We start from the raw sequence: 23,170 nt of genomic DNA on the forward strand, positions 1-23,170 counted from the left end.
ATCTAATATTTGCGGACTTAGGGCAGCAGAACAATTGATGTATCAATGTTTCAATTTGTTGTTCATTACAAGAGCACACCCTTTTGCTCATTTCTAAGATGTTGAATCTACCATGCAATAAAGCAGAGGGAAAGACGTTAAAGCGAGCAAGTATAAAGGCTCTTCTCTGATTAGGATTAGTTAAAAGATACAGGTAGGGAGCCATCCTATTTTGATATAAAGGAATTGAGAGATGTAGGGGTGAACAAGTTTTCCTAGCAGCCCTGGTTAAATTGATCCATTCTCTTTCCAAAAACTTTTTGTCTTAGTAAATTATAGGATACTAAACTGGATAAAAGGAAAAGAGAGTCGAGAGGTATGCCAAGTGATTCGATCTTTCTCTCTATTAGAGAAAACCATGGATTAGCCTGGGTGTCAGATAAGAGTAGGTGAACCAGCGAGCGCTCATTGTGTGAAAAATGTAGGCGAAGTCAAAATTTGAAAGCTCTCGAAAGGCCCTATAAACTAATGAGTTTTGACCCAGTTCTAATCAAAGGGCCGCATAGGGTACACAGTTTGGTAGGCCCATAATTTTACAGAAAAATGTGGATTGGACCATATTCAGAGTCGTTAACTGCATGTAGAAATGGGAACCCCATATAATAGCTGTGCTTCTGTCTTTGCATTAAATTTTTTTAATGCTGCTGGAACAAGGGAGTGGTCCTTCCCATAGAAAAAGCGTACAATAGCAGAGTAACTGTTGGTAGCAGCTGAGATAGCTGATTTTTTGTGGGTTAACCGGGAAAGATTATAAGGAAAAAAAATCCAAGATATTTATATCATTTAACCTGCTCCACTGGCACATTGTTAATCGCCCAGTTATGTTTTTTATAATGTTTAGCAAAGACCAAAATCGTGGACTTTTGATGGTTAATAGCTAATCCATTATCTATACAATACTCCCCGCATTTGTTCAGCAGTCGACTAAGTCCAATTTTTGAACGAGATAAAAGAACAGTATCATCAGCATATAAAAGAATTGGGATGTGCTAATTTAGGGGCATGGCTGTTAATTCCCACTAAAGCTAAAGGTAGATCGCTCAAAAAAAGATTGAAAGATTTAATATTGGGAAAATAGCTGCGTGACATTGCTTTGTGGCTCAAGTCAACATTAGCCCCTGTTCATGGACCAGCCCCATTAAATTATAATAAGAATTACAGCTGTGATAGGTCTTTCACTTATATTTAATGAGTGTAGATTAATGGGTCTGATTTCGATGCAATCTACGGCATGCCCACGTGGTTATTTTCATGGGGCTCTGATGTGTTGATTTTGCACAACAAAATGAGGCCAGTGACCCATGCTAATTTCTAGCCAGTCTCAGTTTAACCCCCACCTATATCAACTGATTGGTGATTTTTAAAAGAAGCTGTCTTTCTTGGATATTAATAATGATGTGAAATTTCCGTAAGAGTGATTGGATCTTGCCTAAAATTTCTGCCTCAGGTGAGATAATTTTTTCCACTGCCCTGCTGTTCTTCTCCCCCAGAGAAGCATTTCAGGTGGCATTTCAGACTTCAAAGGGAAGTGGGAGGCAGGGAAGTTGTACTTCTGTGGATGGAAATCCTTCTGTCTGCAGAAATTATAGGTGGGATTCAAGTCAAGATTTTTAATCTTCAAATGGAATTCACAGATAGAATCAGTGTTTAAAAAGTAGCCATCTTTTGTTTGTGTAGTGAATAACTATGTTTGTTTACAGTCAAGACAGGGATGAGAGGTGTCATGTGCAAGCAGGCTACTTCTCCAGCTGGGTCAGGGAAAAGGTGAACAAACAGGTGTTGTGAAAGTGACTCCATAAATGCTCATGTTTTGCTTAGCTCTGTGAAGTATAGGAATCACATCAGTCAGCAGTTTAGAAAAGGAAGGAAGGCGCTCGATTCAATTGTCTTGTTCTTTCCTGTCTGCCAAAAAAGTTGACTGGTGTGGATCCAGCTTCTTTTAGACATGTTTAGCAGTACTATGTTTCATTAATTTCAGTAGCAAAAGTTCAGGCTTGGATCTTGCCTAGAATTTCTGCAGGTACAAGGAGGGAGGTGATTCTCGCTCATTCCCCCTTCCCATGGAAAACCACTGATTCCCCTCCCCTGTTATTCCCAAGGGGGGAATTGCAACCCCCAGAAGTAGTATTGGGGGAAGGCATTTGGGGCTGCCATTGGAGGAAGAAATGAGTCAAAATCCACGTCATCTTTGTACCCACAGCAATTCTAGGCAAACCCCAGCCTTCAATTTCCACTTAACATATTTCTTCATTTTTAATGTTAATAGAAGGAAACATTTCTAATTTTGAAAACATGATCAGTTATGCAATGCAAGAAAGCAGATGGCATGCATGATATAAATGAGTATGCAAACTTTACAAATATACAGATTGAGGTAATCTGATTGTGTTACAGGGGGAAGGTGTAGCCTACAGAGGCAGAATCTTAGTGGAACTATGTACACTGCTTGATTGTGAACCTCGTAGTAAGAAGATTGAGACAATACCCAGTGATGACATACTGGTTGTTGAGGTAGGTCCTGTTTTGCTACCCCGTAGGTGCAATATAGAGATGTGACATATTTAAATTAGATGGTTTGGGTTCTCAGAGGATTCATTGCATCTCCCAATTTATCTCCATACTAAAAATATGAAGTGAAAACAACACTTTCATTTCTAAGTGCCGTTTCTTGAATGTGTTGAGATCTTTTAGTGATGGAAATTTTGAACAAAATGCCAAGTGGGCATCTTCTCAATGGGCTTGTAAGTATTATTGTACTACAGATCGCAGTGCTGAACTTAAAACACTTGGAAAAAATCATGATGAAGTTAATAAATATTTTCAAATAAATATGATTAGGCATGAGCTGTGGGGCATTTTATATGTTTTGTTTATATATTTATATGTTTATATCTTTATATGTTTTGGTGCATTTGCTTTTTAAATGGCATTTTTACTTAAACCACCATTCCTGTTGGAACCTACAGAAATATCAGCGCAGAAGAAAGTACAGTCTCAGTGTTGTATTCCATTCTGCTGCTATGTTACAAGACATTGGTGAGGCTATCCAGTTTGAAGTTAGCATTGGGAATTATGGGAATAAATTTGATAACACCTGTAAACCACTGGCATCAACAACTCAGTACAGTCGTGGTGTTTTTGATGGTGAGTATTACTATTACACAAATTGGCACTAAAGCAGGGGATCTCCAATCTATGGCCCTCCAGATGTTCATAGACTGAGATTCCCATCAGCTCTGCCAAGTAGTGATGCTGTCAGGGGTTGACGGGAATTGTAGTCCATGAAAATCTGGAAAGCCATAAGTTGGAAACCCCTGCATTAAAGCCTTTTTTCTGGGGGGAAAATGTTTGAAAGACAGCAACCCTGTGACCAGTTGCATGTATTTGTATTTTCCTCTCTGTCTCTCTTTATTTGGAACTACAGCTTCAAACTTCAGAATCACATAATTACACTAAATGAAGAAAGTACTACTGCCATGGATATAGATTTAGATTAAGCCAGCTTCATGCATTTGAAAAACACAATATGACTAATAGCGATAAAAACATGAAAAAAAAGATAAGTTGCATCTATCAGCCTACAAATGGAACTTTCCCATCTCCCCATTTCATTGTAACTTCCTGTGTACATCCAAATGCTATTCCTGGATATCAAGGAACACCTAGTAAGTCAACTAGATATGATGCAGGGTCTGTGGTGGGAAGGAACAGTCAGCACAAATCACTCCCTCTCTTCTGCTAGCAGAATTTTATTTATACCCTGCCTTTTCCCACAATAACAGCCCTGTGAGGTACATTAGACAGTGAATGTGTTTCTAGCCCAACATCTCCCAGCAAGGTTCCATGGCAGAGTAGGATTCATCCCTGGGTCTTCCAGATCCTATCTTGATACTCTAACCACTACACCCTGCTGACTTTTTCCATAGCTGAAATTGCTTGTTTTCAAACCTTGGATATTTCTCATTTTTTTGAATTCATTGGCCAAAGTAATAATATTTATTCTTCTGAAAAGATAAAAGAGTACATGTGATGCTCCTTTTCAATTAATTATCTGGGAAAACTAGGGCCTGTTCAGGCAAATGCATAGTTGTTACAGTCTTCTTGATCAGGTACCAGCCAGCTGCCTTCAGAGCAGCCAATTCCAGTGCAGGTTTACTTTCTCCAAACATTCAGACGTGTATAGATTCTTTCATAGTGGGCTACTGGGAATGTAAAGTCTGTCTCATTGCAGATGTACTCACCAAATGGTTTTTATTGAACAGAGTCATGATAGTCTCTGCCATAAGGAAGAGTAAGGCAGCTGACTGAGGTAACAGGTTTGGGAATGCTGTTATGACAGGCAGCAAGTAATACGTTTACTGAACTATTTACTACTAACTACTAACATCTTTATTTGGATTTCCCATCTCATTCAACAAAATAGCTCATCTAACCCATACTAAAGTATCATAATTGTATATATTGTTTAGCAAAAGGACATTCTGTCAAAATAATTCTTCATACATGAATGTCTCACCTCAGGAAACTACTACTACTACCTGCCATGGGCAAACACAAAGCCAGTAGTGACTCTGACTTCATTTTGGGAAGATATAAGTCATAGACTGGATCCCTTAAATATTATTCTTGTGATAGTGGAAAAACTGGTAAGTCATTTATGATTGTTTCTTTTTCACATAATCTATGCATTTGGCTGCTTTTTTAAAAAAAATAGGTAAGTTGCCATTATGAATACAGAAAAGTAATCAATAGTGTAAAGTTAGACTTCTTGGTAGATTTTCACAGTAAGAAAAAACAGCTCTTGCCTCATAAGAGCTCCAAACAATATTTCTTCATGATACCTATAGCCATTCTGAGAACACATATATTTTTAGAAATTTTGATACCATTATACCATTCATGTGCATTTTCCCAGAATCCATCTACTGGTGCATGATTTACTTCATTGCCACCAAAAAACTCTTGAGTTGAATGTGTGACTGTGATTTTTTTTCTCCAGAGAAATTAAGATCAATACTTACCTTTTTGCACTTAAGGAAAAGGGCTATTGTTCTTTTAAACTCTGCCCATCTAAGCCATTGATGCCAATAGGCATAAAAGTGAATAACCCCGCTTAAGATTTCCCTTACAATTACCTGTCAGGAGAGCAGTATATGTGGGGAAAAAGTATGTTCATGTTTCCTTTCCCTTCCTCACAGATGAAGCACATAAAAAGCATGTGTGAAAGTATAGACAAGATACTTCCATTTTGCTGAAATTTTGATGCATTTTTCTACCTCTGGGATGCCCAAGGTAGTGAACAAGAAGTAAAATTTAAACATTAGTCAAAACGGCAATGATTTTTTAAAGCAAAGCCTCACAAAGCTTTCTGTAATAGAAGTTCTCCAACTTCCTTCACCAACTGGGAAGTTCTGGAAGAAAGCTCATTTGAAATAAACGGATGAAAATTCCATATTACAATGAAATTTGCTTTCAGTTTGGCACTATCCTTCTTTATTTGCCAGTGTTCCGCATGTCTTCCCAATGTTTTTCTATCTCACTCCATGTGTCCTTGTAGATGGTTGATTCTATACAGATGAACTTTCTGCAGACCCACCACATGTGTAAATACCTATCACGAGTGTGCTTGATAAATTTGAAAGTAACTTTTACATGTATGCCCTTTAGAAACAACTTTCTCATACAGGAGAAAAGTCATAATATGAAAAAATTGGTATCAATAGCTAATGTATATGGCCTTGTACAATTCTTTGAATTTGCAGCAAACAAACTTAGCAGCCTTCAAATCAGCAATACAGGAAAAGATGTCAGAAGACCACTTGTTTAAGATATGGCTGAAGCTAATTGACGAACTTATGGAGGATTTAAGGTAGATTATCCATTACTTTTATCTCTGGAACAGTTGAAAATGTCAATTCTGATGTTATGGTGGTTTTTTACTAAGTTTGCAAATACCAGTGTCTCTATTTTGCTATAGCTATTACTGCTGTCTGAGGCCAGAAGAACAGAGCTGGACAGCTCCATCTCTCATGCCTTTGTAATGATGCTTAGCTCTACAAATATTTCAGAGCTGTGCTTTGCATGATTTAAAATGGTACTCACTATCCCTTGTCTCTCTAGCAGAATCCCTTTTTGCAGAGCTTCTGTGCTTCTCAAGGCCATCTCTCCATACTGAGGTGGATGGATTGATGGTGGCTGCTATTGTGGGTCAGGGAGCAGGGCCAACACTAGAACAAAAGGATAAGAGTTTTCTTGCACTAGAGCAGGGGTAGGGAACCTGCGGCTCTCCAGATGTTCAGGAACTACAATTCCCATCAGCCTCTGTCAGCATGGCCAATTGGCCATGCTGGTAGGGTCTGATGGGAATTGTAGTTCCTGAACATCTGGAGAGCCGCAGGTTCCCTACCCCTGCACTAGAGTGAGGTGCCTTGATCCTGTTCTCCTTAGAAAGACCATCTAAAGACTGCGTACAGCCAGTAATAGCTGCTCAGCTTTATAATTGCACCTTGTCAGGTGGTTGTCACCAGCTCTAAGGCGATGAGTATATCTTTAGCTGATGCTGAAAGGCAAACCAAAGGCAGGGCAGAACAGTCTATTGCAGTTCTGTCTGTACTGTGCAATGGGTTGCTCAGATTGAGTAGCCAGGCAGAAACAGGAGCTATGTAAGTGGCAATTGGGACATAAGAGGTCAAAAGTCACTAGTTCATGCTGGACTGAGTAATGAGTAAGACATCCTATTGCCCCTGATCTCAAAAACGTAATACCTTATATATTATTTGTTATATTACCGGTACTGGGAAATGAGGCCTAGTTTAAGGTGACCAGATTGTCACCTTTGTAAACCGGGACCCGGGTGGGTGGCCGCGCGCGCGCATGCACGCACACAGCCGCAGGAGCACACTGCCTTCTGGGGCGCTCCCATTTCCCACCCTGTCACAGGGCGGGAAACCGGGAGCGCCCCAAAAGGCAGTGTGCTCCTGCGGCCGCGTGCGCGGGAGGCTGCCGCACTGCCTTCTGGGGCGCTCCTGTTTCCCGCCCTGTCACAAGGCAGGAAAAAGGGGAGTGCCTCAGAAGGCAGTGCGGCAGCCTTCCAAAAAACTGGACGGTTCAAAAAACCCACGGGACATGGGACAAATTGGTTTAAGGCGGGACTGTCCCACCAAAAGCGGGACGTCTGGTCACCTTGACCTAGTTGCACATTTCCACAGACTGTTTATGGAATTGTATTTATGCCACAGATGAGGGCTTTTTCAATGTAGTACATTGTCTTTTGAATGCCTTGGCTCACTTTGGGCCTTTTTATTGTTGTTTTGGTAACAAAACAAAACATTCCTCTTTACCTAGGCTTTTAACTGATTTGTTTCGTAATTTTGATCTGTTTTTGATGGTCTAATACTCCTAGGTTGAAAATGGTTTTATAGGTTTATATGTTGCTCCGTATTGAGTTTTTTGGGCTTGTTTTAATATTGAAAGTTTTATGGTGGTTGTTTATATGAATTTATATGCATAATTTTGATCTTTTGTGCCATCTGGAGATTTGGCATATTGAATAAATACTACTAAGAAGCCTATTTGTTTCTCCCTTCAGTAAGGAATTCCCTGCTGAAGGCAAGCAGAATATTACAATCCTTGATACCCACATCCGAAAACTGCGGCTCAAATCATTTAAGCAAATTCAGGAGGCAGCAGCAAGATTGAGGGATGAAGTCCAAGATGTGAAGGCCACTCTGACAGATATTGAAGATTGGTTGGATAAACTAATACATTTAAGTGAAGAGGTTAGTTGTCTGTCTATTTGTCTTCCTCTAAAAATATACAATGATTTTGGAGCATTGTATCTTTAAACTTGACCCTGGATGGAACAAAAATGTAGTTTGCTATAGATATAGATATTGTGGAGATCAAATAGATGGCAAAGGAATTCATAGAAATGAAATACCTGGAGAATGTTATTGAATATAATACCAGCTGAAAAGAAAAAAAAATTCATAGAAAGAAACACATCTTACCGTGACATGCCTCTGAAGATGCCAGCCATAGACGTGGGCAAAACATTAGGAGTAAAAAGGCTTCAACAATACAAAAAAACCTTTACTTTGTTAAATAGTTACACTTGATAGTGCAGGAACAGAACTACAGCAAAATCCTGGGAGAAAACAAAAAGAAAATTAAGAAAATATAATTTTGTCAGTGTTATCCTCCTATGCCAATTTCACTCCCTTTTCTTTGAATTTTTTTTTGGTTCTTAGATTATATTTTGGTTCTTAGATTATATATTGTAACAAACCAAAAATGATAAGGGGGCATGTAATTCTCCATGAGAAGTAACTTCATTAAAGTTGAAAAGCAAATTTTGTGCAGCATTTTTGTCTTTAATAATCTCAGGCATCAATATTATATTGCAAAGTGATATTATATTGCAAAGTAAAATTCTGTTTCCATTTGTCTCCCCGACTTAAAACAAAAGCCACAGAACAGCATGCCTGATGTGATCATCTGGATGATCCGAGGGGAGAAGAGGCTCGCCTATGCACGCATTCCTGCCCACGAGGTTTTATATTCCACTACAAGTGCTGGGGCATCTGGAAAGTATTGCGGGAAGACCCAGACCGTCTTTCTAAAGGTAACATGAGCCCAACCATGTGAACATTTTAAAAATATTTAGGGCTACAATGCGCATTTAAGTTGGTGGCATGGAAGACTATAGGTTTTAGAGCAAGTTTGAAGTAGAATATTGTCGTGGGAAGAGCAACACTGTATGAACAGTCCTGACACTGCTAATATAGATATCCACATTTTGGGATCAGAACACACAATTTAAGAACTCCATGTATGTAGATATATAGATATGCAACCTATTTAACTAATGTGGATTCATTTCCCCTTCATTACTATTTCCTTGAAGAATAACTAATTAAATAATTAGAGTTCAAAGTACTCAGACACATAGAGGTAGGGTCTCCAAAATTTAATTCACCTTTCCACTGGTCCATTTTCCTTTTTGTTTGCCATTGGTTTCAGTGGGAAATACATCTCCAGCTATAACATCCTTGCTTTTTGATTTTATACAGATAATATTTTCAGAGGTTTTTACCCAGAACGACCAAAAACTCCAGATCTTATAGGAAAGCGTATTTAAATCAAATTTCTGGCTGTTTTCTATGCAATTTTGATGAAATTTCAGGAATTGTACCTCTTGATTCAAGGACACTCTCTGCCAAATATAAGGCAAAGAGGAGAAAGAGCTTCATAGATTATAGACAGGTATGGGCAAGTATTTGGTGGTGAGCTCCCCTTCACTGGCAGTCTTTAAGCAGCGGTTGTGCAAACACTTGCCATCCAAAGAGGGGAGAAGAAGATCGAGGACCCACAATAAGACACAGGGCAACCATTTGTGGAATAAAATTGGCCACAGTTTTGGGTTTTGCTGGCTAAGGAAGCAGAGCCACAGCATAGGGGATGGATCTGACCACTGGGCAGCACCCTTGCTGTCCCCTAGTGACACCCTTCCCCAGGCCCGAGTGCTGGGGGAACCAGCAGCAGCAAGACAGTGGGAACTATCTGAGTGCTGTCCTCTAAATGTAACTCCCCTCGCTTCCTGAGGGTTCAAGCCACCAGCAACCCATATCTGGGCATGCAGTACTGAGGCTCACCCCAACCTCGGGCCCCACAAATGGGGAGGGCTGGCACGCAGGCTCCTCCTCCCCAAAATGGATTGATCCCCATTCACAACCCGCCAAACTGTGAGAAATTAAGCAAACAATGAACAGAACCCAGAACAACTATGCCCAAAACTTTCATAAAAGAGGGAGGGTGGGTAAGTGGAGCACCGAGCTGAAGAGGTGAGGACCCTTAAATGGCCAGGCTGCCGCAGCTCCACTTACCCTGCCCACCTCACCTGCTCACTCAGGCCGGGCTGCCACAGCCCCACCTATGAGGGGACCATGCAGCTGGTGCGAAACCTACCTCTTGCTCCCTCCTCTCCCCACACACACTCCCAAGTAGCGATAGTGGCCCACGGTAAGCCCCGGGTTGTGCTTTCGTCATGGTTACTTCAGGCTAATCCTGCAGTGAGCCCCTTTCAGCTCTGATTTTATGATTCTATTGTATCCCCTCACTTTCTTCCATTCTATTTGAGTTTGTATTCTGCTAGAATTACATTCCCAGAGATCTGAATAAGAGTCCTAATTGCATTAAATTATGCTTGCAGTTTTCCTGTGGGTTTCTGTTATAACAATGATATTGAACTGGATTTGATTCCTCACTCCTCTGCATAAGCGGTGGACTCTTATCTGGTGAACCAATTTGTTTCCCTGCTTCTACACATGAAGCTGCTGGGTGACCTTGGGCTAGCTGCTAGTCACAGTTCTTTAGAACTCTCTCAGCCCCACCTGCCTCACAAAGTGTCTGTTATGGGGAGAGGAAGGGAAGGAGTTTGTAAGCTGCCTTGAGTCTCCTTACAGGATAAAAAAGTGGGGTATAAATCCAGTCTCTTCTTATATTCAACACGCACATGTCCTGTGTCCCAGTGATCTGTGCCTACCCAGTAAGTTGTAACATTTAAATATTTTTTCAAGTTCAGCAACACCCAGAAACAATTTTAAGAACATTATCCATGACTTGTCAGTGTGCTGCTGGCCAAGCACAGCCAGACTGCTAATTCTTTTCCTGTTTTTCATTCCCAGCCCTTGTCAAACAATGAGTTTGTCCTTGCCCAAGTCTGAAACTGGCAATATTAATCATTGTTCATGTTTCCTTGTCATCACTGAGTAGCTTGAAAATCAAATGTCATGTTGATAGGAGTTTCCCAAACTATCAATGGATTAGATACCCTTCTTTCTTGGTTAAACTGGGAGGCCCATGACACTCTTACACCCGACCTACCTCACAGGGTTGTTGATGTAAGGAAAAAAGAGTAGGGAGAAGGATCTTGTAAGACACTTTGTAAAACTACAGATGTGCAATAAAGAAAGAAACGTCCAGCCTGAAGGGATCACTCTGCTGCCAACAATTCTAAAATGTATCGACTGACTGTGAAGGGGCAGCAGCCCCAAAAGAAATACACATTCAGAAACACAGTGGGCTTGAGGGCAGATAATTCTACTATATCTCCAAATTAGGAATGACTGAATGATCATATCACAGCTGAGGAAGACACACAGTATCATTACCCATGCTCATGAAAAAGTCACACCTGAGCTGTAAATTATGCAGAAATGCAACAGGCAGATGTGCATTTGCGTATTAATTAATGACAAATTCTTATTCATTATCTGATGAAGATCGCTTTCACTCACAAAACATATACTGAGAACATTTTGTTAATGCTTAAGGTGCTACTGGACTTGTAGCACTTACAGACTAACATGGGCCATCCCCTGAAACTTTCATTCTCCAGATTAGGGTCTGCCACTCTTAAACACTACCCCGTGCTGGCTCTCTACTGTATTTGTTTAGTTGATATTTGCATGACCCTAAAGGATAGCAATTGTTTTTATGTGATTTAGTACCCACAGGACAAAAACAACGGCGCAAAAATACCTGCACAGTTGCGGGTTAATGTTTGGCTGGGATTGAGTGCGGTTGAGAAGAAGTTTAATAGCTTTGCCGAAGGAACATTTAGTGTCTTTGCTGAAATGGTAGGTGAACTAACAATTTTGATTCTACAGTTGTTTAGAATTTTGCCTTTCTTCACATTAAAGTTTGAGACAAGATCTTGGGGGATTTTACAGAATTTTTGCCCTCCCCCTCATCCTAGAGTGTCAGGGTATAAGAAAGTTCTCCTGTGCAAACCCTTGTGAAATGACAGCTACACACAAACACACTCAGTCAGTGGCACTCACACAGCTTTCATTTTAATGGTGTGCTCAGGGGAACTTCAAGACCCAAAGTCTTGTACCCTAAATTGACAGATCATATGTATGAGATCATTTGCTCAAAGATCATTTGTCCCATCAGTCATAGGAAACTTTAATTTCACTTTTACCACCTCTGATAAATTCAGTGTATTCCAAAATCAGCACCATTCTAACTGGTATCACAGGTTGCCCCACTGATGATGTGTAGAGCGTGAAAATACTGTTATCTTTCTATAAAAAGTCTACTTCATGTGCATAAGAAATTTAATAGAGTCAAGAGGCTAAGACAGAGTGCCATTGTAGCCTGCCTTTGTCCCATTTGGCACCTGACAGATAATAGCCCAGTGCTTAATTTCTGGAAGAGAAATGTTGCACCTCAAGCATCCCTGAAATCTATCCATAAATAATGTTCTTTCCTCTGAGGACTGTGGTATCTGATTGTGGGTGAGAAATTTGTGCGCACGCAGTAAAATGCTCATTTTATTCACAAGTCTGCATATGTCACGATACTGAAAATAGTTGTCAAATTAAGTTTGGCTTCAGTTCCTCTAAATTATGCAGTAAAGTTCAAATTATGAAATTGGGCAGGTTCTGTCTGTAAGTGATTGAAGTATTACCTTTTTCTCACTATTTGAATTGAGCTCGAGGTGAATTATAGCTTTCTTTCTAAAAATAGCTACACTGAAGGATACCTGCACCATGTGTACTTGGTGAGCAGTACTATCAAAGCAGTATTATCAGTCAATACATGCAGTTGTAAATATTTTACAGTGTTGAAAGACTCACAGGTCATTGGGGCTTCTATGTGACTGTCCTGAGAAAGGCAATGTGAGGAATGTATTGTCGAAGGCTTTCACGGCCGGAATCACTTGGGTGCTGTGTGGTTTCCGGGCTGTACGGCCGTGTTCTAGAAGCATTCTCTCCTGATGTTTCACCTGCATCTGTGGCTGGCATCTTCAGAGGATCTGATGTTGGGAAAGCAAGTGGAGTATATATACCTGTTGGAGTGTCCAGGGTGGGTGAAAAAACATTATCTGTTCTTCACCCACCCTGAACACTCCAACAGGTATATATACTCCACTTGCTTTCCCAACATCAGATCCTCTGAAGATGCCAGCCACAGATGCAGGTGAAAGGTCAGGAGAGAATGCTGCTAGAACACAGCCATACAGTCCGGAAACCACACAGCACCCAAATGTGAGGAATATTCTTTGATTCTAAAGTTGGTGAGATATCAAATGCAAGAGATTTTTCATCAGACTCTATCATTGCTTTCTTCATTTTTCAAATAGTATGAAAATCAGGCTCTTATGTTTGGAAAATGGGGAACTTCAGGACTTGTCGGCCGCCACAAATTTTCTGATGTCACAGGAAAAATCAAGCTGAAAAGAGAGTATTTTCTGCCTCCCAAAGGCTGGGAGTGGGATGACGACTGGTTTGTTGATCCTGAAAGAAGGTCAGGTTTTTGTTTTAATTACTCTACCACAGAACAAAAGTAATTTCCCATCGAGGAAATGCCAACACTTTGCAGGAAGAGAGATAGACACTTTTATGTGCTGTGACCCACCCAGATAGAAACCAGTTTTGCTAGAAACTTCCCAGTTAGGGTATTTAAATCAGTACTATCTTAGATCTTTTGGGATTTTTTTTTGCAGTCTGCTATTGTTGTAAGTGGGGGCATTTACACAGCATCCCAAGTCAGGGCAATATATATGTTCTACTTTAAAAGAAAAAAGAAAAGAAAAACAATGTAACAAGCTTGTGTACTGTTGGAAATCAATAACATGAACTCCAGATATGCAATTTGGATCTTAGAAGCAGATTATTGCTGGGGGAGGGGGGGGGGTCTGGGTCCTGTTGTGGTACTAGGGAAGTGGAAAGTTTGCGACTAATTACTGCTGACCTTGGAAAGGAAAAAAAGCACAGATGCCTGCCTGCCTGCTGCCTGTTATGCGTGATGTAGAAAGGGCTCACATATATATGCCACATTCTCCATCCAAAGTGAGGTCTCTCGTGGCAGCTGTTTCTATTTAAAATGGCTGGCAATACCTGTCGTGCTAGTTTGTCCACACAGGAAGATTAACTGTTGTCCAGTCTAAGGCCAGGCCTGGCTTGGAAGCCTTTATAGTCTTGTCAGATCAGAATCAAGACTCCAGCAACAGAGTGTCCAGAAATTGCCTTGGAAGGCAGAGTCCAACTGGATCTTGATAGGTTTTCATTGCCCTGACATTCAGAGATAAGAGTTACACATGAACACCTGTGATGCTTTTAGTCTTGTTTGTGTCTATGTCTGCACACTTCCCACAACAAAGAAAAATCATTGTAAATGTATATGCTAAGGTGACCAGATTTTAACATTGGTAAAGTGGGACACCATTGACGGGGGGGGGGGGGGGGGGGGGGGGTTCTTGATTAAAAATTTGGTCTATATGTTGAATCACAGATTAAACAACTTATTGGGCACTAAAATTCCCCTTGGAAGTTTGAACATTTCCATACCCTAGTGCAGCCTTTGTCAAATGCAAGACCATAACAGATATCCTCATTTCAGAACTGGAGAACTCCACTGAAGTCCACAGATCACACAGAATTCCTCTGAACCCTACTGAAGATTACCACCCCAACAGTGCAATCCAAAACAGAGGTGCTCCAGTCTAAAGCCATTGAAGTCAGTGGGGTTAGAAAAAGAAGAAGAAGAGTTTGGATTTATATCCCCCCTTTCTCTCCTGTAAAGAGACTCAAAGGGTTTACAATCTCCTTCCACCCCTCACACCAAACCCCTTGTGAGATGGGTGGGGCTGAGAGAGCTCAGAAGAACTGTAACTAGCTCAAGGTCACCCAGCTGGCATGTCTTGGAGTGCACAGACTAATCTAGTTCCCCAGATAAGCCTCCACAGCTCAAGTGGCAGAGCAGGAAATCTCCACAGCTCAAGTGGCAGAGCAGGAAATCAAAACCAGTTCTCCAAATTAGAGCGTACCTGCTCATAAACACTATGCCACTGCTGCTCCAGACTGGAATCGCTCCGTTTTGGATTGCACTGTGAATCTTAGAACCACACAGAGTGACCCAGCACTTGGAAAAAGTTTTTAAAGGTGTGTCTCTGTACTAATAGTGTGACCCTTAAATGTGTTCCAGACCCCTGACATGACTCATCTCAGCCCGTGGTTGTTCAGATGAACTTGTAGAAAGAGAGGCTGGTTTGCAATGGCAACTCAAAAGAAATGGATTTATTTTACTGTGGGTGAAAACTGCTTGCATGGTGCATTGAAAGGCAGAGCAGAATTAACATATGCTCAAGTGTGTGATCATGCATCAAGAAGTGTGATGCATGATAAGTGGGACTTTTTAACATCTCTAAAGGGTAGATCTGGCTGGCCGTGGAATGCTATGGCATAGCCTGATTTTGCCAGATCTTGGAAGCTATCAATACACTCTTGACCAAACGATGGCATTCAGGTGTCATTCTAATAGGCCTCTTCCTATTCTTTCTTAGACACATGGCTTGTGTTCCTTTTTTGTGATTTGGAATGGAATGGAATGGTAGTGCTGGTGGTGTCACTGTTGACACTCTGCCATTTCTTGGATGCACTGCCATTACATAACCCTGCAGTGCAGTCCCCTCCCCATATACAGCAGAGCTTTGCCATCAACTCCCTGACAAACACTGTAATATTTTTTTTGTGATTGATGAGTTAGGGGGAAAAATGGAGTGTGGTTACAGATTCTGCTCTTCCACAGATAGAATAATATGACCTAATCTCTGGCTACACAAATAAATATCCCAAAACCTTTGCCTCTATTCTGTCCAAAAGGTTTCATGGACATTTTACTGCCTTCCCCATCTCCTCACACTTAGGCTCATTCCGCACATGCAGAATAATGCACTTTCAAACTGCTTTCAGTGCTCTTTGAAGCTGTGCGGAATAGCAAAATCCACTTGCAACAGTTGTGAAAGTGGTTTGAAAACGCATTATTTTGCGTGTGCGGAAGGGGCCTTAGCTTCTTGTGCAGATCTGTTCCACTCCAAACAATCTTCTATTCAATGAACTTCTTGAAACTTAACACTAAAGAGGTGAGGGGTAGATTCTGTGTACATACATTTGCAAAACCAGCATGGTGTAGTGGTTAAGAGCAGATTAAGAAGCAGGTTAGATTCTTTACTCCTCCATGAGTGACAGACTCTTATCTGATGAACCAGATGTGTTTCTGCACCCCTACATTCCTGCTGGGTGACCTTGGGCCAGTCTCTCTCAGTCCCACAGACCGTACAACATGTCTGTTATGGGGAGAGGTAGGGAAAGGGGGTAGAATGCGGCGGTGGGCGTCTCTACAGGAGAGAAAGGCAGTGTATGGATCCAGAATTGTTCTTCAAACAGAACAATGGGATTAAGGTCTTTTCTCAACTCAATGCTTATTTTATAATATTTTTCCAGTGAAGAAGAGGCATGTTATCTCTGTAGACACAAATTCACAGTTTTGAGAACTGTCTGTAATAATATCTTCTGCATGGAAAAACTGCCCAAAATAATGTTACAGAAATCTCTGGAAGAGCATAACATTGTGAATGGGTTAATGGAATTCATCTACACAATTTTTTAAGCATTGCATGAATATACAGTCTCATTCTACATAAATTAAAAACTAATCCTTATTTCATGATAAATAACCATCAGACTATAATGTCTCTTGAACAGAAAACTATTCAAATTATCTATAGGTAGATGTTTCCATTAAAAGCATTTCATATTTAAAATCTGATTGAGTAAAAAAATTTAAATCAATTTAAAAAAATCAATGACACGCTAACTTTTACTTGACAGTTTTTAAAACAAGGAAAGTTTTTGTTTGTGTCATCCACTAACAGTCCAAACCAATTCAATCTGTGACTCCCTCCCCACCAAAAAATGATGCTCAAGGTTGTATTTGTGATGATCCATACAAGCTGCAATGTAAGAATCCATTCAAACACATATCAAATATGCATTGCAAGAACTAGTCCCTCCTTTACAGAGGCCCACCAAGAAACAGTGTATGAGAACATGACTGTCTGCCTCCTCTTCCACCCCAGAACATATTTGTCAGCCACAACAGAAATTTCCCTTTTCCAAAACAACCTAGATAATTTCTTGCAAGTTCTTTTGACCTACCCTACACTCCAAGTGAACATGCAGGACTTACTTGGCTGATGCAGGCTGGGAAAAAAATAAAGGATTCTAATTTCACTCCAATGCCCCAAGCCAGCAACCTGCCGGCTCCCTTCCTCCTCTCTAGGGAATGGCCCCTCCCAAGACCTTCGTTTAAAAAGCCTATTGGCCTCCGATTGGGGAGGAACAAACCAATGAGCTGGGGGGGGATCAAGATTTCCACGCATTGCAAGATCTGCAAGGCTGGAAGAAAAGTGATCCCAAGCCGCCCGGTGACCACCAGCCGCACCCGGAGTTCCTCCTCTCTCTCCCCTGCACCTGCCGAACAAACCAATGAGTAGGGTTGTTGTTTTTTGAAGAGTTCCACGCATTGCAAGACTGGAAGAAAAGAAAGTTACCCTAGCCCTTCCCAGTTCCCACATTTTTGCTGTTTTTCCCCCCTCTGAAAGAATGGGGGCAACCAGAGACGGAGCTCGGTTTACCTTGCTTGCCAGCCAGTCAGATTCCGCAGCAGGGCTTGCAGGGTTGCCGGTTGGTCGCGGTCACGCCACCCGGTGACTTCCACCCGCACCCGGAGTTCCTCCTTCCCCCCCGCAACTGCCTGCCTGCCTGCGAGCCACACGCAGCTGCAGTCGGCTTCGCCTCTTCGCCCCGGCCGGCCACGTTTCACACACGCGCCAGTTAGTTTCACAGGGAAGTGGGTGGCGCCGCCGCCGCCGCGCTGGTCGTTTGGTGGGAAACTTTTAACGCGCCAGGCCGGCACGCAACCGCACTGCTGCTGAGGAGGAGGGGCGCAACGAGGCAAAAAAAATCTCGTGGCTCCCTCATTCACATGCCCTTCCAACTGGCAAAAATCGGGACTTTTTAAAATCGCCGCGGGACGCGGGACAAGTTCTTTAAAAGCGGGAGGGTCCCGCGAAAAGCGGGACTAATGGTCACCTTAGTGTATGCCCAAGTGAGTATTTGACTGCAGTCCTGCATACAGGTTCCTTAGATCTGTTGAGTTCAAGTGAAGTAAATTAGATTTAAACTGCTAAAGTGGGAGACTTCAGCCATATTTTTTTTCCACACCAGGCTTTAAGCAGCTGTCTCTTCCATCAGTTTGTGATGAAAAACTACACCAGCCATTATGCTCATGTGCATTACAGATGCTGCCTTCTCAAAGCTAGTTTATGCCTCAGATATGGAAAAGCTCTTACCAATACATGAAGAAGCCTTTCAAAACAGTGCTTATAGCAGTGGTTCTCAACCTCTCTACTGCCACGACCCTTTAATACAGTTCGTCATGTTGTGGTGACCCCCAACCCTAACATTTATCCATTTTACAGTTGGAGAACACTAATGCAGAGAGTCTTGGGCGACCCCTGTGAAAGGGCCGTTTGACCCTCAAAGGGGTCGCGACCCACAGGTTGAGAACCACTGGTTTATAGTATAACTTAGCCAACAGGTGGCAGCACAAAACTCTGAAATCCCAGTTAACCAAAGAAAAGCTACATTCTATTTTGGGTGACACATTTTCTGTTACTGTATTATCATTTTTAATTACCCTTCATGTACATTTTTATATTTTAATTTTTTAAATGTACTAAAAAATACAAAACATTTGTGATAATAAGTATGTGCTTTGTGAAATAACAGGAAAATATTAGTTTTGCAATGTGGTTGGAAGTAATCTGAGTTTAGTTACAGTTCATTGAAAAAACTAATTAACTGCAAAATATAATTCCCTAGTTTTCTGTTTCCACAGCTAATTGATATTTAGTTTCTGGAGCTGATAAAAATTTCCCAGTTGCAAAAGTGGTGGTTGACATGTTAGAAAAGCATTGGGAGCTTAATTTTCAAAACTTATGTGTTGTACTTCTCTTGCCTGTAATGTCTAGCTGTTCACAGATTGTTAATATAGTTTGCACGCATTTTAACACTGCCAGAGAAACAAAAGGGCCCCAGGATGTTTTTATGGAGTGATTATTATTGGTGAGGACCATATAGATGCAGCATCACCTTCAGCCATCTACAGATGATACATTCCCTACAGCAGTGATAGCAAACCTTTTCGAGACCGAGTGCCCAAATTGCAACCCAAAACCCACTTATTTATCACAAAGTGCCAACATGGCAATTTAACCTGAATACTGAGGTTTTAGTTTAGAAAAAACAGTTGGCTCCGAGGCGTGTGTTACTCGGGAGTAAGCTTGGTGGAAGTCAGTGGCTTTGCTTTGAAGCAACAGTGCAACTCTTCCAACAGGTGAATTATGACCCTGGGAGGGTTTATTCAGAAGCAAGCCCCATTGTCAGCAACCGAGCTTACTCCAGGTAAAGGATCGCGCATTAGTTCTTCGCGTGAAAATCAGTGGGGTTTAACAGCGCTTAACAGGGTTACCTACACTGCTTCCCCAAAACTAGGTCTTATGTTTAATGCTAATAATTGAGCCCAGTGGCCCAGGCCAGCCTAGATGTGGGGGGGGGGCTCTGTTTGCGCATGCCCACAGAGAGGGCTCTGAGTGCCACCTCTGGCACCCGTGCCATAGGTTCACCACCACTGCCCTAGAGGTTCTCACAGCCTACGTAATATGTCAAGCAGCCCAATGTCATGAAGGCAGCATAACTAGCAGCATTTTCTCCTAAATTTCCAGTCCAAATGGTTCATTAAACAGAAGATATTAGAGTGAATAACCACTCTGGGCTTTTTCAGCCACTAAAAGTGGTTCATACCCTATCCATCAAATTGGATCAGTCAAAGATCCCTGCAGCTGCTTGTTTGAAGTCAGACAGTTCACATGTAGCTAGTAGATTTCTTGAATATCTTGGTGCATTCAGTGAATATATTTTAATACTTAACAAGTTTGAAATTTTCTTCTTATTTACCAGCTTGTTGACAGAAGCAGATGCTGGTCATTCTGAGTTTACTGATGAAGTGTATCAAAATGAGAGCCGCTACCCTGGAGGAGACTGGAAAGCAGCTGAAGAGAGTTACACTGATGTGGTTAGTCTTGCTTTTGATGAGTTTTCACGCCTACATTTTAATAGCCCCCTTTTAACTACATTGTAGTACAAGAGCCCCACCTCACCACACAACAGGTGGGATATAAGTTTAAAATATAAATAAATGAATGAATGATGTAATTCAAGTTAGTTCATTTGTTAGTGTCTGTGGTCAAACACACATAGAATGCAGATTCTATGACATAAGGACACATCATGAAGCTCCAACTAAGAATTGAAATGATCTGATCATGTACAGTGCAAATAGGAATTACATTATTTATTTATTCAAAATATTATGTGCAGTATACTCATTCTGTAGATTCATAAACTGTAGATTCATAAACTGTAGATTCATAACAACAAGACAGTGCCAAAAATCCCACTCTGTTTCTTTAAGCCAGAGGTCTTCAAACTATGGCCCTCCAGATGTTCAGAGACTACAATTCCCATGAGCCCTACCACTTGGCCATGCTGGCAGGGGCTGATGGGAATTGTAGTCCATGAACATCTGGAGGGCCATAGTTTGAAGACCCCTGCTTTAAGCCATGGTACGGGAAAAGACAGGTAGAGAACAGGTCTTTGTCTCTCCCTTCCTTACTAGGGTTTATGTAGCCGGAAGGCCCTTTTTTCATCAGTGGTGCAAAGTTAATTATCTCTTTCCCAGTATTGTGCATCTCCTGTTCATATTGGGAGGGCTTCTTTTGCAACTGAATTTTTTATCTGGCACCATGAGGGACTTTGTTCTACCTTATGCTTTTGAATATAATGTATCATGCACAATAGACTGGGAAATGTAATGTTTTTTTCTGCAGACTGTTTCTCTAAATGTTTCTAATTGCAAAAGGGTAGCTCTTGTAGCCTGTTTAAAGATGCACTTCTTTAAAAGTTTCGCTTTAGCATAAGCTTAACGAACATCAGATCTGATAAAAGCTTTACAAACATCAGATCTAGTTTAGATCCACGAAAAAGTATTCAACAATAAACTCTCCATTCTGATTTCTAGTACCATTATCATACCTTACAGTGCAGCCTTGAGTGAGGGCAGTTGTGTTGGGGACAGTTCAGCAGTGCCACCTCCTAAGAGCATAACAATCCAAAAGCAGTGCTCCTCTGATCTCTGTGAAATTCCCTCATGCAGCACAGTGGTCTATGCCTACCTTTTTGGCAGTGTAAATCTGTTCCAGCAAATGGAGACATTCCTGGTCCAAAAGGTTCAGGGAGCCAACCGGAGTTGGCTCTGTCCTTGGGAATGCCCCCTTTGGCACTGGGCTGGGTTCCTCCTCTGGAGGAATGCTAGTACATCACTGTGTTGGCATTCAGGCGTTGTGGCGCTGTGCAGCTCCCAAGCACCAGCATAAGTGCCACTACACTGGCAAAAGTGCCCCTTACACCAGTATAAGAGGAATTTACCCCAGCAGCAGGGTCATGCCTCTGCAGTTTCACCCTCCCCCCCTCCTCAGGATTGCACTGTTATGTTTGTATGGTTTTCTAATTTTGTAATCCTAGTCCTATTGCATTGTTGATCAGATGCCTTGAAAGCCAGCATGGTGTAGTGGTTAAGAGCAGGTGCACTCTAATTTGGAGAACCGAGTTTGACTCCCCTTCTGCCACTTGAGCTGTGAAGTCTTATCTGGTGAACCAGATTAGCTTGTGCACTTCAACACATGCCAGCTGGGTAACCTTGGGCTCGTCACAGTTCTTCAGATCTCTCTCAGCCTCACCTACCTCACAGGGTGTTTGTTGTGAGGGGGAAGGGAAAGGAGATTATAAGCCCCTTTGAGTCTCCTTACAGGAGAGAAAGGGGGTATATAAATCCAGACGACAACGATGATGACGACGACGACAACGACAACGACGACGCTGCTGCTGCTGCTATCTGGTTGAACTGGTTTCTTTGTATTTTGTAATCCACCTTGAGTTTAAGTAAGACAAGTTGTAAAGAAGCAAAGCAAATAAATACTATTAAGTGGGAAATTATAGTATAATTTTGCTGAATAGACAACTGCTATGTCTTTTTAAGAGTCTGAACATAGGCATATGTGTGTTTCCTTCTCTGTTCCAAAGAATGGTGAAAAAACAGCTCCACCAAGTGAGATCACTTGCCCTCCAGGTTGGATGTGGGATGATGATGCTTGGATTTATGATATAAATCGAGCAGTGGATGAAAAAGGTGAGGCTAGAGTTTTACAATACTTTTCAAATCAGATTCTTAACAAGGTTTGCAACTCCAACTGAGTTTGGGACTTGAGCTCTTCAAACTGTGCCACCTCCCATGCTTTACAACAAGCTGCATTTTTATCTGAAAGGAATGCCCACACATGCTAATAAGTTATTGGAGGACACTTTGGCAGGACCTGCTGTAAAAGACAAAAACAAAATGCACTATGTGTATGCAAGCCCTTGGTCAATCTAAAGTAGTTTGGGAATCTGTATTAATCTTTTTCATGTGGCTTTGCTTATTGAATTTATAGACCATTCCATCTTGGAAGCTTGAATCAGTTAACAATATCTTCTGCCCTGAGTGGGATAACCCAGGCTAACTCACTTTCATCAGATATGGGAAGCTAAGCAGGGTTGCCCCTGTTTAGTACTTGGATGGGAGACCACCCAGAAATACCAGGGTTGCTATTCAAAGGAAGGCAATGGCAAACTATTTATGTTAGTATCATGCCACAAAAACCCTCTAATTGCAACTTGATGGCCCTTTCTATCACCATGTTTCTTTTGGCTTAGTCCAATCAAAATGTCTGGGAAAATATTGCTCAAGTCCAGTCCTCTTTGGTCCTATATGAACCTGCACAGCAGCTTGGACCTTCTTTATCCTCTGAAGTAAGGTGGATGGCTACCAGATACAGGGCCTTCTTCATAGTGGCACTTCAGTGGTAGAATGCCCCTCAACTACCTGATTTTTGTCTGAGGAGTTTAAGCACCAGGTTAAAACATTTTCTTTCATCCCAAATTTTGGGTTTGGTTGATTTCCACACATCCTCTAGTGCATGGTTGTTTTTATTGATTGTTATGTTGTAAATATATAATGTTTTAGTGGTTTTTGAATACATTTTTGTTCAGTGTATATACTATATTGGAAACCATTTGGGTTGAATGGCAACATAGTCTTTAGGATAAATAAATAATACATTTCT

At 41.4% G+C, this 23,170-nt stretch overlaps 1 protein-coding gene across 3 annotated transcripts in view; it reads left to right on the top strand.

Moving 5' to 3' along the window:
* The window catches only part of MYOF (myoferlin), a 118,574-nt gene that overhangs the window by 51,006 nt on the left and 44,398 nt on the right, over positions 1-23,170 (top strand). For all 3 annotated transcript variants that reach the window (XM_048505859.1, XM_048505860.1, XM_048505861.1), the window contains 10 exons: positions 2,434-2,550; positions 3,006-3,183; positions 4,561-4,685; positions 5,802-5,908; positions 7,628-7,817; positions 8,507-8,662; positions 11,547-11,678; positions 13,190-13,353; positions 19,911-20,025; positions 22,092-22,197. In XM_048505859.1, coding sequence (XP_048361816.1) covers positions 2,434-2,550; positions 3,006-3,183; positions 4,561-4,685; positions 5,802-5,908; positions 7,628-7,817; positions 8,507-8,662; positions 11,547-11,678; positions 13,190-13,353; positions 19,911-20,025; positions 22,092-22,197 — 1,390 coding nt within the window. The remainder of the gene's footprint in view (positions 1-2,433; positions 2,551-3,005; positions 3,184-4,560; positions 4,686-5,801; positions 5,909-7,627; positions 7,818-8,506; positions 8,663-11,546; positions 11,679-13,189; positions 13,354-19,910; positions 20,026-22,091; positions 22,198-23,170) is intronic.

Source organism: Sphaerodactylus townsendi, linkage group LG08 (assembly GCF_021028975.2).
Source record: "Sphaerodactylus townsendi isolate TG3544 linkage group LG08, MPM_Stown_v2.3, whole genome shotgun sequence".
Taxonomy (NCBI): domain Eukaryota; kingdom Metazoa; phylum Chordata; class Lepidosauria; order Squamata; family Sphaerodactylidae; genus Sphaerodactylus; species Sphaerodactylus townsendi.